The sequence below is a fragment of the Myxocyprinus asiaticus genome, chromosome 9 (genome assembly GCF_019703515.2).
Source record: "Myxocyprinus asiaticus isolate MX2 ecotype Aquarium Trade chromosome 9, UBuf_Myxa_2, whole genome shotgun sequence".
Taxonomy (NCBI): domain Eukaryota; kingdom Metazoa; phylum Chordata; class Actinopteri; order Cypriniformes; family Catostomidae; genus Myxocyprinus; species Myxocyprinus asiaticus.
The window spans coordinates 25,057,348-25,071,521 of record NC_059352.1 but is presented as its reverse complement, the minus strand read 5'-3'; the positions used below and the strand labels follow the sequence as shown (position 1 = coordinate 25,071,521).

Sequence of the window (14,174 nt, the reverse complement as noted above, 5' to 3'; positions counted from 1 at the left end):
ATCTTTGATAATTGTTGATTTTAAAGGATTAAAAAAGCTAACATTGATTCTCATCAATGTTCTATTGATTTTAATAATTAGTAATTATCTTTGATAATTATTAATTATTGCTAATAAACAAACTTGCTCCTAAACATAGCACACTACATTTACTGGAGCCCCATATGAGGTTTTAATGAGTTAGATCCAATTAATTAATTTAAATATTAATTAATAACTACAGAAATAATTATTTCCGATAGTAACACTGATCTAAACAACCAGTAAAGCCCTACAGCGCATAAACGTTTGCTTTACGCAGATGATATTTTGTTATTCGTCTCTGACCCTACTAGATCTATGCCTTTCCTCCACAGAATTATTAATTCCTTTTGTAAGCTTTCAGGATACAAAGTCAATTGGTCTAAATCCGAATCTTTGGCTTTGACAGCGTACTGTCCAGTAACAGCTTTTCAGCCGGGCGCTTTCCAGTGGCCCAAACAGGGCATAAAGTATTTGGGCATTTTATTCCCAGCAAAATTGTGTGATTTAGTTAGAGTTAATTTTGACCCCTTAATAAAATGTTTTTTGAGCGATGTGGACAGGTGGGCTTCATTGCATTTATCTATGATCGGGAAAGTTAATGTTATTAAAACGAATTGTATTCCAAAATTCAATTACTTGCTGCAGTCTCTCCCTATAGATGTCCCCCTCTCTTATTTCAAGCAATTTGATAGCATAGCGAAGTCCTTCATTTGGAATGGTAAGCGTCCCAAATTACATTTCAATAAGTTACATAGGCAGATTGACAAAGGTGGGCTAGGCCTACCCAAGATTTTATTTTATTATTATGCATTTGGTCTCAGACATTTGGCTCATTGGTCACTTCCACCTGAGAGAGCCCCTCCCTGGTTCTGTATAGAACAGGAAGCTTTTGCCCCTATTTCATCATTGCAGAGCCTTTCTATCAAATTAATCGGCAAAGTTACATCCTGTTATCTCGCATTTGAACTCGGGATGGACAAAAGTGTAAAGAGTGTTTAATTCAGACATTTATTTAAATGTTGCCTCGAGCATATGGCTGAACCCCAAATTATGCATCAACAAGTCCCCTTTTTGCTGGTCAGAATGGATTGGGAGGGGGGTTACTACACTCGGTGACCTATATGAGAGTGGAGTGTTGAGATCCTTTCAAAATTTGGTTCAACTTTTTGGGATTCCCAGATCTCAGTTCTATAAGTATTTACAGTTGCGCCACCTGCTCTGTACTGTTTTTGGGAGTGGTTTACACCCCCCTAAAGCGGAAGATACTCTGGGAGTGGTGATTTCTGCTTTTGGAAAAGGTCATGAGGCATTGGTGTATTACTCCCTGCTAATTCAGAGTCTGGGGGACGGAACTTCAGCTTCTCTTAAGAGATTATGGGAGAAAGATCTAAACTTGGTATTGGAGGAGGGAGTGTGGGCTAGGATTCTAAAAAAACGTCAAATCTGCATCTAGAGATGCAAGGGTTCGCCTTATGCAATTTAAGATTTTACATAGAGTCTATTGGACCCCCTCTAGATTGCATAGGCTTGGTCTTAAAGACACACCCACCTGCTGGCAATATCAATCAGAAGATGGAGACACAACCCATGTCTTTTGGGGATGTGCTAAGATTCAAGAGCTCTGGTTGAGGATTCAGAGTTTTATGTGCGAGGTTTTGGCCTCTCAAATTTTATTCTGCCCCAGACTCTGTATTTTAGGAGATGGGGCAGTCATTAATTTGGAGAATAAGCACATGAAAAACTAGGTCCTAACTAGTATTATGATTGCCAGACGGATTATTTTAAGGAGTTGGAAGTCGGCTGGAGCGCCCCCATTTCAGGAGTGGTGTTCAGAGGTGGCCAGGGTTAAATATTGATTCCGTATATATATATATATATATATATATATATATATATATATATATATATATATATATATATGTTTTGCTGTTCCTATCTAATAGATGAATCAATAAAAATTTTAATTACAAGAATGGGGAAAAAATTCTCAGTGATATAGACCGTTGCATGATTGTTGGTGCCAGATGGGCTGGTTTGAGATATATATATATATATCAAAATAATTTAAAATATATGTACGTATACTGTAATAATATAATAATTCATATTATACATTATTGTGGCAGACAGGGGTAAAGCATTCAAAAGCTTTAGAATTCAAAATATTGTTTTTTTTGTTTTGCTTTTCAATATCATTGAACTTAAGCAGCTCACTGCCCTACAGTTCACAGCAATCCATTTTAAAAGTGAGTTCATCAATCTGTCCGAGTTAGACAGGGCTCACAGGTCATGTCTAGAAGGAAACCATCCAGCTGTGAAAAGTCCCATGAGACTCGCATGAGACATTCGTACACTGTTTATTTTGTTTATTTGAAGTCCCACAAGCACTTCACTTACCACTATCCCTAAACCTATCGCTAACCTTAATCCTAGCCCTAAATATAACCCTGAACCTAACCTAAACTACCAGCAAATGAGACTCTCATGAAACTTTCCCAGTTAGACAGTTACACTCTGGACACAGCTGTGCTCACATGCATTCGTGTGTGTCTGCAATATTTTTGTTGGTATATATTGATGGTTAAATGCTGTTTAAAACTTTGAAAAACATGCCTCAAAACCCCTGCATTCGGAGTTGTGCTCTGCCTGTAAAAACTACATGTTACCTGTACAACTGGAGTTGGACTGACTGCCCCCTACTGACTGCAAAAACATGAGGATGTTACTTCAAGCCAGTGGTAGGAAAATTCCTTATAACAGAATACATTTAATGTATTATTTTGTTATAAAATTAATTGCAGTAAATCAACACATTACAAATGACAGCCTTTGCTACTTAGATGTAATCCTATAATAAATATAATGAGGTAAGTAGCTTGATGTTTGGTGCACCTTAGTGAATGACTACTAGTCCCATTATCCCAAAACAGATAAAGAGAATAATTAAAGGTGACTAAAGAAAGAGAGAGAGAGAGAGAGAGAGAGAGAGAGAGCGATGCTGCTGCTGTGCTTGTCATTTATGTCACTGTAGTCTGTTTCTTGATCAGATAAGCCTAACACATTATGGCACAAACAGAACACATGCATTTTATCACACATCCTGCTGCTTAGAAGAGGGTTTGTTAAGCATTAATGCATGACATTTAATATCTGCCAAGCAGGGAGCAAAAGCAGGGGCAAGAGGAAGCGAGCGAGCAAAAGGGAAGGCTAAGCACAAAGGTTCAGTGGATCAGGAGGTGTGCAGCACTTTAGCTGGATCACATAAACCCAATCAACCAATGCTTGACCAGGTACTCCATTGAGCAAAACACAAGAAACTAATAGAAAACAGTGGTTTGCTAAAGAATTCATTGTGTTAACACACAAACAGACACACACACTCAAACACAGCCAACCCAGATTTCTCTGCATTATAAATTCAAATGTATTCAGAATATTCAATATTTAATATGCAATGTCAATCTGTGTGGTGCTTGTGGTTACAAGATCAATCCATTGTGTTTTACATCTTTATCATGTCAGGCATTGGCAAAAGCTTCTATTAATTTTTAAACAGTTCTATGAGCTCAGTAAATTGGGTCCAAGGACACAGGACCAGACTAAAAAACATTCTCATTAAAGAACATAGACTGAAGAATGTTTTAGGAGGAAAAGAAGGGGAATTAAATCAAAGAAAGACTGAAAGTGTAATCCGTGTTCACAAACACTTCTAATCTAGGATCAGCTTTACAATTTTCAATAGATATCTAATGATCATCTGTTAAAAATTAAAAAGTATGATGGTGCATTCAAGTCCTCCAGGGAAGTTCTTACTTTCACTACTATTTTTGAAGTCCCTCTCCTAAAAAAAACAAAAACAATTTAACCCCTGTCCACAATTTATGTGTTTTCAGGTTTAAGTGACATTTGTTTCCCACAATTTAGGCAAACGAGAAGAGAATCCTTTAATGCTTCATCCACAAGTCATCAGGCACTTTGCCAATTGATATGTATGTTCATATAGACAGGGCTAGTAATAAGAATAGTCATACTTAGTGAAACTTTTACATTCCCATGGCATTGATGACATATTAACATATGAAACAGCACTATAGCCCAGTTCAAACTGCCAGTGTATTTATGTCAGCAGTCTCTGTACTGTGAAGTTGCTAGTGGGCGTGCAGCAATGTATTTGTTGGAAAGCAGTGGCTTCTTTCGTGGTGTCCTGACATGGACACCATGCCTGTTTCTTGTTTTCCGTATAGTAGACTCATGAACAGAGATGTTAACCAGTTCCAATGTTTCCTTCAAGTCTTTAACTGTCACACTAGGGTTCTTTTTTTACCTCATTGAGCATTCTGCGGTCTGCCCTTTGAGTCATCTTGGCTGGACGGCCACTTCTAGAAAGAGTAGCCACAGTACTTAATCATCTCCTTTTATAGACAATTTGTCTAACTGTGGACAGATGAATATCTAAGGTCTTCGATATAACTTTGTAACCCTTTTCAACTTTTCAAAGTAACAATTCTTGATCATAGGTTTTCTGAGATCTGAGATCATGCAAGGCATGGTCCATTTCAGCAGATGCGTTTTGTGAATAGCAAACTCAAAATGTTATATGTCAAAGTAGCTCTAATTGTATGTATTTTAATGTTAGTACATAGTAGTTAAAGACACCTAATATAAAGTGTGACCAGACAAACAATCTATCAAAATATGAATCACTCAGAATGCTGACAGTATCTGACATGATTTTCCACACATCATTGTTTTATTATATCCATGCATGTGGTTACAGACAAATGATACTAAACAGTGAAATCCCTCACAACATTATAACATCTTCTATGTCTTGCATGCACTCGACATGAGTATTACACAGGAGACGGGTGATGTGAGCTACACTGGCTTCTCTCTCATTGGTAGTTGCTCCCGAATTATAAGCAAATGTCACTGTTCATTTGCTTATAATTAAACTTTTCTCAACTTTGTTGTGGGCGTGGCGTGCGACATATCTCGTCACCAATGGTAACTGTCACTTGTGCCGCCGGAAGTTGCTCAGCTCTCATGGAAAATGAATGAGATTGTGTCTCTTTGTCGCTCTGTGTCGCTGGCAGTGTGAACAGGGCTTTAAACTGCATATAAAGTGCTAATATGTACCTCTTTGGAGTTTGCAATAAGGGGGAGGGTGAGGACAGTGAGATTTAGAGGAAGTAAAAGTTAGGCAGTGGGTGAAATTACAAGGCCAACTTACATGACACTAAAAAGAAATATTACACAAGACCACAACGACCAAAGCTGCTAAAGGCACCATACGATAAAGACAGAACGTTTGGCAGTGTAAAAAACAACAGAAAGCCAAAAATTATAAGACAGAGAATGAGATGTGCATAGTGAAAAGAGTGTTGAAAGAGGGAAAGAACGAGAGAGAGAGAGAGAGAGAGAGAGAGAGAGATGAGGGAAATGGTAAAATATTCACCGTTCATCATCTTTAAAGACTCTCCTCTTCCCACAGTCTGTTTGTCAAGGAACACTTTGCACAGTGTGATCATTGGTAAGACTCTTAAGTGAGGACAATTTCCCTGCACTTCTCCTTCTCTTCCATATTACTTTTATATTTCCTCATTCCTTCTCCTTTCATTCTCATCCCTCCCCCAGGGATGTACATCCACAAACTTAAACACACTCTCTTGCTACCTCCATACGGCTTTGTCTTCACTTTTAGAATTTTTTCACAGTTTTTCAGGTTTCTGTACTCACAAGGGATGGGTCCAACAACTGACTTGTTGATAAGTGAGGCCCACTAGTGACCGGAGAAGCCCGCTGCGGTCCGCCAGAAGGCGGAGGAGCTCGCTGATGACCGCCAGGAGGTGGAGGAACTCACTGCAGTCTGCCAGGAGGAGAAGGAACTCGCTGGGGATTGCCAGGAGGCAGAGGGCCCCGCTGATGACCGCCAGGAGGCGGAGGAGCCAGCGGGTGACTGCCAGGAAGACCACGGGGGACTGGACATTAGTGGCCGCCCAGGGAACAGCAGCCGACACTGACCCCTCCAGGGGTGCTGCAGCGGACTCGGGCCCCTTGTGGCGGTCAACAACGAGCCCCTCCACCTCCTGGTGGACCTTGCTCATTCCCTCCCTGGTCAGCTGACCCTGTGTCTGTCCTGAGGCCTCCTCTCAGGCCGCCAGACCTCACCCCCTTCCTCGTGCATTTTCTTTGGCCACCAGACCTTGCTCCTTCCCTCAGACCTTTGCCCTGGTCATCTGACTCTGAGTCTTTCCTTAGGCCTCCTCCCAGGCCGTCAGACCCCATCCCCCTTCCTCAGGCCACTGGACCCCACCCCTTTTCACAAGCCCCCTCCTGGTCTGCCTGACCCCACCCCTAACTTAGAGCCACACTTAAGGTTTCCCCCACCCTTTGGTGAGTCAGTTTTGGACACCAGGAGGGGTCTGACAGGGGAGGGGTACTGTCACAGTCTGGCCTGACTGTGCATCCTTTGACTGTCAGTTTGTCTTGTCTTAGTGTTTTCCTTTGTTGGTTTTGTCTCTCTCTCCCTCTTGTGTTTTACTGGTGCCACGTGGAGAATGCCAGCTCTGTTACCCGGAAAACAGCTCGTTCTCAATTAACAATCATTAGCGGCACCTGCTCCCTATCAACTCTTCCCTTCATAAGCTTCCCTCATGTTGAGTTCTTTGTCGAATCGTTTCTAATGTTGTAATGTTTGTCTCCAGGTGGTTGGTTCCAGTGTGATATTTACTTCAGTGGGTTCTCATGTTTGTTTGTTTCTTTAGTTATGTCATCCTGTTTTCTGTTTTTCCCCCTTGTGGGTGTTTTGATTTGTATTTTTCAAATAAAGCTCTGTTGACTTGACTCCTGCAGTCACTCTCTCATGACAGTTATTAGTAACTCACCTGATTGATTGTTAGACTTTGGACTCGGAGACCAAGCCCAGCCAAGGATGTTTAAAATGAAAGTGAAAATGAAGCAAAAGTGCCATAGAAGTGACATGAAATGACGTGGCTGCTTCAGTAAATGTGCTTTTCATGTCAAATTTGCCTTTTAAACACTATCGGTTAAGTTAAGGCATTGGTTAAGGTTAAGGATGTCTGTTTTGATCAGCTTTCATTTATCTTTTAGTCAAGTCAAGTCAAGTCATTTTTATTTGTATAGCGCCTTTCACAACACACATCGTTTCAAAGCAGCTTTACAGAAAATCATGCATTAACAGAAAATGAAACTGTAATATCTACAATGTCTTAGAGTCATCATTGTGTAGTTTGATAAAATATGTAAAATAGTGTAGTTTTATGACACTATTGGTTAGGTTTAGGTTAAATTTTAGGTTAGGGAGGTCTAACATTCACCTTAAAAACCTTGTCTGATTACAACATAATTTCACTTGCTTTCGGTACCCCCAGCTGGACATTTCACAGGGAAACTGCAGCCAAACGTGAAATGAAGCACTTAATTTTGGTTTGCAAAAATGTTGTCATTGTCACATAAATTAAATGAGATCAGGCTGTCTACTACAGTAGAGGCAGACAGTTTAAAGGTGCAGTATGTAATGATTTTCATGTAATATTCCCCTTGTTTTTGCCAATGTGTGAACGGCTTGTAACGCAACTTAAAAAATGAGCCCTTCCCAGACTTCCTAGGTTACCTATTAAAGCCTGTAGACTGATTTTCATGCGAAGGGAGCGGGTTGGTTTTGCTGGGACAATCCAAAGGATGTGATGTTTATGCGCACTCCCGAGAGCCTTCTACTGAATCTCATCTGGCTAAGCGGGAACTTAATCGTGGTCGAGCGAAAACTACAGTGAACATTGGCAGGACATTTGATTCCTGGAGGGACCTTAGTTCGGTTTTGGGGATCAAAACCGACCCTGAATTGGCATTCTTCTTATTGGACAGGTAAGCTTACATAACTGCAAAGCATGTGAAATATAGTGCCATAAGGATTGATGTGTAATTTTAGCTAACTTGACCTTGCCTGCTAATGTTGACGAATTGCAAGCTACCTTGCTTCATAACTTTCAAATACAGTAATTTCAACGATATTCTCTTTACACTAAAAGTCAGGTATACAGGATAAATTTAAGCAAATACGCTGGTTTCTTGATCGTAGTACAACATATGACATACATAACATACAATAGTGCAACATAACAGTGCATTGCAACAGTAAGCTGTCTGGTATAGTTCTGTAGTATGAAGCTGTATTTGTGTATCAGTATGCTAAGTTAGCTGATAAGTAGTTTTAGTTTAGTCTCAAAGTTTGTAGTAAAACAATCATAACTGTGTAATTTTAATTATGCTACCTCATCTGTCAGCATGATGCCGGTGTATCACGTTCAATCTCTTTGTACGTTACGTCATTGTTTTGGCCGATGCTCGCTCGCTCGCGTCCCTATGGAGTGTGTGCATGAGCACGAGCATAAGCAACAGGTAGCTGGCTGCAGTTCACTTAACAGCCACAGGTGCCATTAATAACAAGGGTTTCTGAATCATACATACTGCACCTTTAAGTTAATGTTTGCTATGGTGCTCCTTGTGGCAACACTGAGAATGCAATTCATACTTGCACTGAGTAATTAATTTCAATCTGACACATTTCAGAACACAACAACACACAAAATCGAGCTTGCAGAGCTAGAAGCTTCTGCGTTCACATACTTGGCCTTAGTCTTTAGCCATAGCATCACGATTTACCCAATTAATGCTTGTCATCATTGTATAACATAATCCACAACACAATCTAGAAAAAAAAAGGTTTTAGTCTTTCATGATACTTTAAAAATGTTTCAAGACTCGTGTTCTGTTCCATTCCATTGTGCTTTGTTCTGTTGTTTTTGAACACAAGACTGCATCCTATGTGAACAACCCCTAAATAAATACTCTAATCTGGGTCAGGCAAACTTCATATTCCTTAAGACCAATTAGTCAACTAGTCATTCACGCAACCCACCAACTAGTTAATTTTGAATATACATAGTTTTGCACATACCTCATTAGGTGACACAGTTAGAACACTCCGGCTCTTCCTCATCTTCTGTGAAGTCTTCCTCTCCTCGTACTGCACAGGCCTGCTACTCCTGCAAAAAAATAAAAAATCAGCACAAACCCACACAATTAACTCTCGCAGCAAAGAAAGAACTAAAAGAGAAAAAAAAGACATTTGACCTCACTTGTTCGAGAGAGAAATGCCTCAGGGTAAAGATAAGATGGAGAGTCTTTCACAGTTCTTTCAGAGTGATAAAGTGAGAATCACAGTTTTCTAACAAATGAATTCAAGCTGGCATGAGGAATCAAAACCCAAAAACTTGTAATTTGTACCTTATAAAAAGTTACATAAAGAAATGAATAGCACTATTGAAAATTTTGAAATACTTTTTGAAAAATGAAATCATGCACACTCACAAAAGATGATGACCCAGTCATATGAGTAGCCCAATAAAAGCAGATTTTCCTCATGGTGGCTGACGTGTTGAAATCAAACTTTATCTCAGTAACACCACTGTTATTGGACACTTTCGCTTGTAGAATAAATTAAACATGTCTGACTGTAAATTTTCTGAGTGCATTTCTACTAGTGATGTCAATTTTCAGACATGTGCATAATCAATCGTCGTGGAAATTAAAGATCAATTAATCAATCAATCATTAACGTTAATACCATAAAATACACTCGGAGGAAATATGTGCATGTAGCCTGCTCTTTAAATATAATTTATACACATAAGAAATGCAAGTACTGGCATTTTCCTCTTAAAATATTCTTAGTTCAGTGTATTTTAAATACATTTGCTTAGTGCAAATTTGTGAATTGTTTAATTACTGTTAATGAATAACTGTTACTAGTAACTTGTATACATATTTGAGTTCATTAAAACTTCATTTTGTGGATCGTGGGATATTTCAGACCTTTGGGCTTATTTTTTTATTTGAAATTAAGTCAAATCGTAACATGCTGTGTAAACACAGTACATAATGTAACGTTTCTCTGGTGCTGGTGAGATGGCAGCTGAATGTGCCTTCGTGCTTTCCTGGCGATCCCTGACTCAATTGTATGTTGGGATGAAACAAGGAGACCAGCATATCAAAAGAGCTTGTTGTCATGTTGTACTTTAACATACTATCACGGTGTATGCAGAAAACACAATTTTCATTTACAGAGAAAAGCTCCAACACTGTTTACATTGAGCCTTCTTCATCTCTGATCTGGGCGTCTGTGCGGTTCTTCTGTGATGTGAATAATACGTGACATTATTCTGTCAGTAAGAAAATCTAGTGGTGGATGGCTGTATAGACAGCCTGATCAACATATGCTGGCATGATTACTGAACGCATTTGTTCTGAAATTAATTAATCGATGATGGATAAGCTTAATCAATCAAATTATTAATTACAATTACTTGATTATCGATTAATCATTAACATCCCTAATTTCTACAACTGCATCGTAAACTGAAAACATTTGCTTTAGCTTGATGCAGCATCCACGCCGCTAAGTGTCAGTATAAGTTCAAGACAGCCATATCAGCCAACACAGCATAAAAAAACTTGGACTTTATACCAGAGATCTTCTATACAGATATAACAACCTCTGCACTTTTACCATAGGAGAGAGCATAATGGTTAACTAGCATGTTACGACAGTAAGTCACCATTTTCGGATACCATACAAATTAATGGAGAGAGCCATAAACTGACACCTACCTGTCGCAAAATTGTCTGTGTCTTCTTTTATAAAACAGCAATTTTATCATAGTAAACTCCACACATAGTTCATCCAAAAGGATTGTTTAGAGTGAAACATGTTGAAGATTAGTGGACAGGCGGACAAATCATGATGATGAGCATTTCCTCACAAAAGCAGTTTATTCAGTGTAATGAAGCATCTGCTCCATAGACATCCATTAAAAAAAAACAGCCTCTTGTTTCATTGCCAGTGTACCACCCATAGAATGTCTATGGGACCACTGCATTATGCTATTTTAGGCTAAGCTTGTAGGCCCCCTATTAGAAGGGCTTTGTTTATAATGTGGATGCAGAATCACACAAATGCAAAAGTTCTAAGTTTCTTACCTGTAGAAATACCCTTTTATTGTGCAACCAAAAGGGTCAGATAATAGGGGTGATCTCAACATGGCAGTCACTATGTAGAGGGAACCTGCTCTTGTAGAACAAAAAGAGTCTTTATCTCCTACAATTTAGTGATTTTAAACATATATACTTTGAATTTCTTTAGGTGTAAATGTCAGGACCGTGAGAGTGAGACAAAGAGACCCAAGAACAGAGGAACAGTTAAGTTTTATTAACAATAAATATTCACTTCATCTGTGCCAGCCAAGACTGAGGATCCCGGCACCGGCTGCAGTAACGGGGAGAAGTTTGTGGATGTGTGCGTGCCATGGCCGTGCAATAGGCAAATCCGTGAATAGTGTGTTCGTAGGCAAGTGTGTGCATCATGGAAGTCAGGAGCAGATTCATAGGAATCCTCAGTTGAAGCGTAGTGAGGTGCAGAGAAAAAGCACACAGCAGACTGGAAGGCAATCACTCTCCGACAGGCAGGTAGAGATGAGGAATTGTCCATTGAATATTCGTGAGCGCAGAGAACAAGCGTACAGAAAACTGGAATGTAACCACACTCCCGACATGCGGGCAGAAATGGGCAACCAAACAGATACATGAGACAACTAGGCAGATAGAGTGAGGTAAGTTACTTCACACCAAACAACAATTTAGCAAAGATACTGAGAACACAAAGGGATTAAGTAGGGGGTGAATCAGTGGAGAACCAGGTGCTGCTAGCATGTTAATTAATGGCATGTTCAGCATTCCCCTGGGAACAATCAATGTTCCTATGGAAACACTAATCATGCATGTTGGCAGCGCCAGAGTTTCACTGACTCCTGCTTCCTCCTTGCACCCCATCACAAACTTGCTTACAGTGAAAAAATAACGTAGAGCACCTTAAAAGTAGACTTCATCAGTAAATCTTAATATTGTGTGAAATAGTTTTTCCATAACAAGGATATGAGCATCATATTTCTACATTGCAACACCCAATTCCTCTGTTTCTAGCCAGTGCTCCATTCAAATGATCTATGGGAGATCTATGGGGGAACAGACTTCAACAGTTAAGATCATTCTTAGTAATGCTAGTTGTGCTACATTTCACCCCCAAGCCTGAAAAAGGTTAGCTGACTGCTTGAGTTCAGTACACAATAATTGTATCTACAAAACACTTCAGGGAAATATGTATAAATTCATGATGTGAATTTGTCAGAATGTGAATCATGAGTGTGTTAATAAAACACTGTAATGTAGTCTTTCCCATTTGACCCACCTTAAATAAACATCTATTTAACATTAAGTGTTTTGATTAGCATGTCTACATTGTGAATCTAAGTCTGAGGGTGCTGCTCAATCAGGATCTGTACTGGGTTAATGGTTGGGGTTCACAACACAGATGGGCTGATTTTTACAGTTAGGCAAATCTGTGACTCTTGAGCAAGCAATGAAATATTGCAAACCGGTTAGAAAATGACATCAAAAGGAGCAGCATCAGCTCAACCAGGAGGAAAATATTACATTGACAATGTGCTGTTGCTGTAAATTGCCACTTTTCATCCATTCAAACATCAAATGCTTTTGAAAATGCAATTTAACAAACAGTGTACTGAATAAAATTCAGACAGAATGAAAGAGACAGACTAAGCAAGACTAAAGACTCTGGCTGTATAAAAACATATTTACAAGATGGAATACTCCTAATACTGAAAAATAAACATTTGTTTTATTTTACAGTCAGTTCAAGTCTGGCCTGTCATGTCCTAATTCCATTCCCCCTTTTTTCCCCTTTATCTCCTTGTCAATCTGTATTATCCTGTAAAGATGTGCGAAACTAGATATTTTCAGAATCGACCAGTTGGTTGGTTGCCTGAACAACTAGTCAACTAAATGGTCTTAAAGGAATATTCCGGGTTCAGTACAAGTTAACCTCAATCGACAGCATTTGTGGCATAATATTGATTACCACAAAAAAACAAAAAAAAAAAAAAAAAAACAAATCTAGGTTCCAGTGAGGCACTTAAAATGGAAGTGAATGGGGCCAATCTACAAACATTAAAATACTCACTATTTCAAAGGTATAGCCACAAGACATAAACAATATGCGTGTTACCATGATTTTAGTGTGATAAAACCGCTTACTAACCTTTTCTGTCTAAAATTCTAGCCAATTTTACAACTTCATTGTCATGATGAATACTCACGTATACGCCATATGCTTACTTTTTTCCCAGGGCTGTTTGTGTATAATGACTTCTAAGGATCAATATTTGCGTATAACCTCGGAATACCCACTTGTTTTGCTGCTTTAGAAGTCCATAATCTACTGTCGTGTTAGTTTCCCTTTAACTGTATTGGATGCTGTTTTGTGAAACTGGAGATTCTTTGTTGTAAATGTTGCATTATCACTTGAATTCTACCATTCCCCGCCCCTGACAGCCAACACCGCCGTCATCGACTGAGGGAATTTATGACAGTGAGTGGAGAGAGAGTCACCCTCATTCTGAAGCAGTGTCAGGTAAAATTTAAAAATATAACAAAATATGCCAAACATCCTGTAAAACAAGGAATCGTCCCGTAATTAAGGGGAAAAAATTGCGTTCTGTATGAATTCCATATGCAATGCCGTTTGTCCCGTATTTTAGCGTCACACACCCAAACTGCTGAGAATGTTTCACAAATTGAGAGAAATGGACCTGAGACAGACACACCTTTCGCCTGAGATGTGTGAGATATCAGACGCAAAATTTGACAGAAATGGCTGGGGGAAAGATCAGTGACAGTCAGTGGACATCTTCTGTCGTGTTTTCTGTCAGAAGCAAGATCATTTTGTCAAAATCATATAGCATTCGAGTGCATGTTAATTGTTTCCCACCACTGGGATTTTAAAACACCAGTAAACACACATATTCATAACATGCCATTAAATTTTACTGGTCGTTATCTCTCAACTTCGGATGGTCATGATCGCTGTCTTTCGTGTCTGGGCGCGACCACATGGAGGCAGCGTTCGTGGATGGTTCATGTTCTCACTGCGAGAACATGACCATGGCAACGTTGCGGTCACGGCTTACTTTCATAAAAAAGCAAGCCACCCCAGC

The 14,174-nt window shown here is 39.3% G+C and overlaps 1 protein-coding gene across 1 annotated transcript in view; it reads right to left on the bottom strand.

The window, feature by feature from the left end:
* The window catches only part of pde4ba (phosphodiesterase 4B, cAMP-specific a), a 293,954-nt gene that overhangs the window by 213,068 nt on the left and 66,712 nt on the right, over positions 1 to 14,174 (bottom strand). Inside the window, exon 2 of the mRNA XM_051707188.1 lies at positions 9,005 to 9,092. Within this exon, the coding sequence (XP_051563148.1) occupies positions 9,005 to 9,046 (42 nt within the window). The 5' untranslated portion in view covers positions 9,047 to 9,092. The remainder of the gene's footprint in view (positions 1 to 9,004; positions 9,093 to 14,174) is intronic.